The 4510-nt window shown below is 41.6% G+C and overlaps 1 protein-coding gene across 1 annotated transcript in view; it reads left to right on the forward strand.

The window, feature by feature from the left end:
* Positions 1–584, forward strand: part of LOC107297586 (dehydrogenase/reductase SDR family member 13-like) — an 11580-nt gene extending 10996 nt beyond the window's left edge. Inside the window, exon 5 of the mRNA XM_015826946.1 lies at positions 113–584. Coding sequence (XP_015682432.1) covers positions 113–396 — 284 coding nt within the window. The 3' untranslated portion in view covers positions 397–584. The remainder of the gene's footprint in view (positions 1–112) is intronic.
* Positions 585–4510: the final 3926 nt, after the last annotated feature.

Consider the following 4510-nt stretch of genomic DNA (forward strand, 5'->3'; position numbering starts at 1 on the left):
CCTCCTCCTCCTCCTCCTCCTCCTCCTCCTCCTCCTCTATCTGGCTCACCCTGGAAGGCGCTTCTTTCCTTCCCAGGCCATTCACACAATCAACTCTCTCTTTTGCTTTCAGGAGCTGTTAGAACCGAACTTGGTCGTTCCTTTCCACAGTGGCTATTTTGGTCACTTTGGTTCACGAGCTTCATGTTCAGCCGAGATTGCGACGCTGGTGCCCAGACCTCCATCTACTGCTCCACTGAGGAGGGCATCGAGAGGCTGAGCGGACGGTATTTCGTGGACTGTCAGGTCTCGGAGCCCTGGCCGCCAGCCTTCGATGACCAGCTGGCCAAGAAGCTCTGGGAATTCAGCGAGAGTCTGCTGGGACTGACCACTGAAGACGGGAAGGGACAGGGGTAACGGAAAAAGGGTGACCAATGAAACTGGGAGATCAAACTGCAGGGAATTTGAAAACTACACAGGGGTCGTGGTGTGGCTGAGACAAGGGTAGGATTTCCGGAAAGTTTAATAGCTAGAAAGTATTGTGGGATTTGTCGTGGTGAGTTGCTCAGCATTGGGTTTGAAAGTGGACAGCCATAAGAATTTTTTAAATATTTAGAATGTCATGTGTCTGATTAACGAAACACTTAAAAGGACTTTCAGGCATATTTTTCCTAAAAGCATTTATTAAGGTTACAGAGACGTCAGTACAGCATGGTGGAAATGCTTAGATCTGGCTTCTCTTCCGTTACGCATATACATTCTAAGCATTTCCCACTCCCTTATTTTGGGGTCATGGTTCACATCTTCCAATCAACTTGGAAGATGTGATTTACTTCCGGTTTCTTTCTCCCGGGCTATCCTTATGCTCCTCCCTCTTTCCCAGTTGCTGGTTTAACTATATAAATACCAGACAGTTCTGCATATTGTCAGAGCAAGAATATACAGTATTTGCAGCGTTGACATAGAATTTGGCGGGAGAAGTAAACTAAAATAAGGATTGTAACAGGATCGATGATAAGGCAATCCAAATGACTGGGGGGAAAAAAGAGAAATGTACTAATATGATGATTATTTTTTAGGAATATTGGAAAAAATATATACTAAATTCTCATTTATTAAAACAATAAGAATTGTATTAACTCAATGTTTGCAAAAAAGGATGTTTTGGGGAAAGAGGAAACCAACTAAAATTAATATATAGAATACAGACTATAGAAATCAATTGTTAAAGAGTGTCTTTACAAATGTAACCCAGACCACACACTGTTTACCAATTATTGAGTGACTTATGCTTGTAAAAAAAATTAATAAAAATATAATACAAAAAGAAAGAATCTTTTAAATAAAGAAACTCCATCAAATGGTTGGCCTCTCCTGGCCTTTTTTTCTGTTCTTGAAAAGGGCTACTTCTTCCAATAATAATAATAATAGTAATAGTAGTAGTAGTAATAACAACAACAACAACAACAACAACAACAATAATAATAATAATAATGTTGGAAGGGACCTTGGAGGTCATCAAGTCCAACCCCCTGCTCATCCTTCAAAACGTTTCATTACCTGTCATCAGTGCTAGAAGGGAGTGGGGTTTGTAGGAAATAGGGAGGAGGAGGAGACTGTGGGGGTCCTTATACATTTTAGCCTCCAGTCCCCTGATCATCTTTGTTGCTCTTCTCTGCACTCTTTCTAGAGTCTCAACATTTTGCAGCATCGCCCACTCGCTTCAGCGTTGGGTCTTCTGAAAAATATTTAGAAGTTGCCTCGAGGCTGCCAAATGAGCAACGGGTGTTGTGCGAAGGGTTCATCTGGGATCTCCTCCTCCTCCTCCTCCTCCTCCTCCTCCTCCTCCTCCTCCTCCTCCATCTGGCTCATCCTGGAAGGTGCTTCTTTCCTTCCCAGGCCATTCACACAATCAACTCTCTTTTCCTTTCAGGACCTGTTAGAACCGAACTTGGTCATTCCTTTGCACGGTGGGTATTTTGGCCTTTTTGGTTCATGAGCGTCATGTTCCGCCGAGATTGCGACGCTGGCGCCCAGACCTCCATCTACTGCTCCACCGAGGAGGGTATCGAGAGGCTGAGCGGACGGTATTTCGTGGACTGTCAGGTCTCGGAGCCCTGGCCACCAGCCTGCGATGACCAGCTGGCCAAAAAGCTCTGGGAATTCAGCGAGAGTCTGCTGGGACTGACCACTGAAGACGGGAAGGGACAGGGGTAACGGAAAAAGGGTGACCAATTAAACTGGGAGATCAAACTGCAGGGAATTTGAAAACGACACAGGGGTCGTGGTGTGGCTGAGACAAGGGTAGGATTTCCAGAAAGTTTAATAGCTGGAAAGTATTGTGGGATTTGTCGTGGTGAGTTGCTCAGCATTGGGTTTGAAGGTGGACAGCCGTAAGAATCTTTTAAAATAATAAACTCCATCAAATGGTTGGCCTCTCCTGGCCTTTTTTTCTGTACTTGAAAAGGGCTACTTCTTCCAATAATAATAATAATAATAATAATAATAATAATAATAATAATAATAATAATAATAATAATAATAATAATAATAATAATAATAATAAATAATAATAATAATAATAATAATAATATAATAATAATAATAATAATAATAGTAGTAGTAGTAGTAGTAGTAGTAGTAGTAGTATTGTGGGATTTGTCGTGGTGAGTTGCTCAGCCTTGGGTTTGAAGGTGGACAGCCATAAGAATCTTTTAAATATTTAGAATTTGGCGGGAGAAGCAAACTAAAATAAGGATTGTAACAGGATCGATGATAAGGCAATCCAAACGACTGAAAAAAAAAGAGAAATGTACTAATATGATGATTTTTTAGGAATATTGGAAAAAAATATATACTAAATTCTCATTTATTAAAACAATAAGAACTGTATTAACTCAATGTTTGCAAAAAAGGATGTTTTGGGGAAAGAGGAAATCAACTAAAATTAATATATAGAATACAGACTATAGGAATCAATTGTTAAGGAGTGTCTTTACAAATGTAACCCAGACAACACACTGTTTACCAATTATTGAGTGACATGCTTGTAAAAAAAATTAATAAAAATATAATACAAAAAAAAAAGAATCTTTTAAATAAAGAAACTCCATCAAATGGTTGGTCTCTCCTGGCCTTTTTTTCTGTTCTTGAAAAGGGCTACTTCTTCCAATAATAATAATAATAATAATAATAATAATAATAATAATAATAACAACAACAACAACAACAACAATAATAATAATAATGTTGGAAGGGACCTTGGAGGTCATCAAGTCCAACCCCCTGCTCATCCTTCGAAACGTTTCATTACCTGTCATCACTGCTAGAAGGGAGTGGGGTTTGTAGGAAATAGGGAGGAGGAGGAGGAGGAGGAGACTGTGGGGGTCCTGGGTGCTCTCTGAGCTTGGATGTTTTCTTGCAGACGTTTCATGACCCAACTAGGGAACATCATCATTGCTAGAAGGAGGAGTGTTTGAGGAGTGGAAGAGAAGAAAGAGGGAGTATGTGGCGGGAGGAAAAGAAGGAAGACTGGTATTCTTGGTGCTCTCTGATCTTGGTGGTCTTTTTATAGACGTTTCATGGCCCAACTAGCTAACATCATCAGTGTCAGACACCAACTCAATACTCCTTTACTACCCTTTGAGAGCTTCTTTCAGTACTGAATAGAATAGAGCTGGAAGGGACCTTGGAGGTCTTCTAGTCAAGCCCTCTGCTCAAGAAGGAGAACCTATAGCAACTCAGACAGGTGGTTGTCCAGTCTCTTCTTAAAAATCTCCAGTGATGGAGCACCCACGATTTCTAGTGGAAAGCTGTTCCACTGGTTGATTGTCCTCCCTGTTAGGAAGTTTCTCCTTAATTCCAGATTGCTTCTCTCTTTGGTCAGTTTCCAGCCATCGTTTCTCATCCTGCCCTCTGGTGCTTTGGAGAATAACGTGACCCCCTCCTCTTTGGGGCAGCCCCTCAAATACGGTGCATGCAGGCTGCTTGTGTGTCGAGTCCGATGCATGCGTACTTCGTCCGCACTGATTGTGATGGCGCTGCTCGGCTCGTGGCACTACTCGGCCGTGTGGTCGTGCGCTGAGTGCTTACTGCAGGCAGCGACTGTTATGTTTCGTTCCACAACTGATGTGTGTGGGTGTGTGTACAGTGATTGACTACTGTGCAAAAGGTAAATAAAAGATTAACAAGATGTGAGTTCCGGCACCTTTTTTCTTACAAAAAAAAAAGCACTGGTTAGAAGGGAGTGGGGTTTGCTGTCTTGTACATAGAAGCAGCTTGCCCTGTCACTATGGGTGGGAGTATGGTTTTCTACTTGGCGGTTCCTTTGATTAGGCTGCTGTTCACTGTGTAACCCAGTGGTAGTCAACCTGGTCCCTTCCGCCCACTAGTGGGCGTTCCAGCTTTCATGGTGGGCGGTAGGGGTTTTGTCCGATACTGAAGCACTTTCCTTTTTTTTAATTTAATTGACTTTTAAAAAATTTTTCATAGCATTTAAAAACATTTTCATTAGGTTTTCATAAAATTCCCC

The sequence above is a fragment of the Protobothrops mucrosquamatus genome, unplaced genomic scaffold (genome assembly GCF_001527695.2).
Source record: "Protobothrops mucrosquamatus isolate PMUCROS unplaced genomic scaffold, P.Mucros_1.0 scaffold3396, whole genome shotgun sequence".
Classification (NCBI taxonomy): Eukaryota; Metazoa; Chordata; class Lepidosauria; order Squamata; family Viperidae; genus Protobothrops; species Protobothrops mucrosquamatus.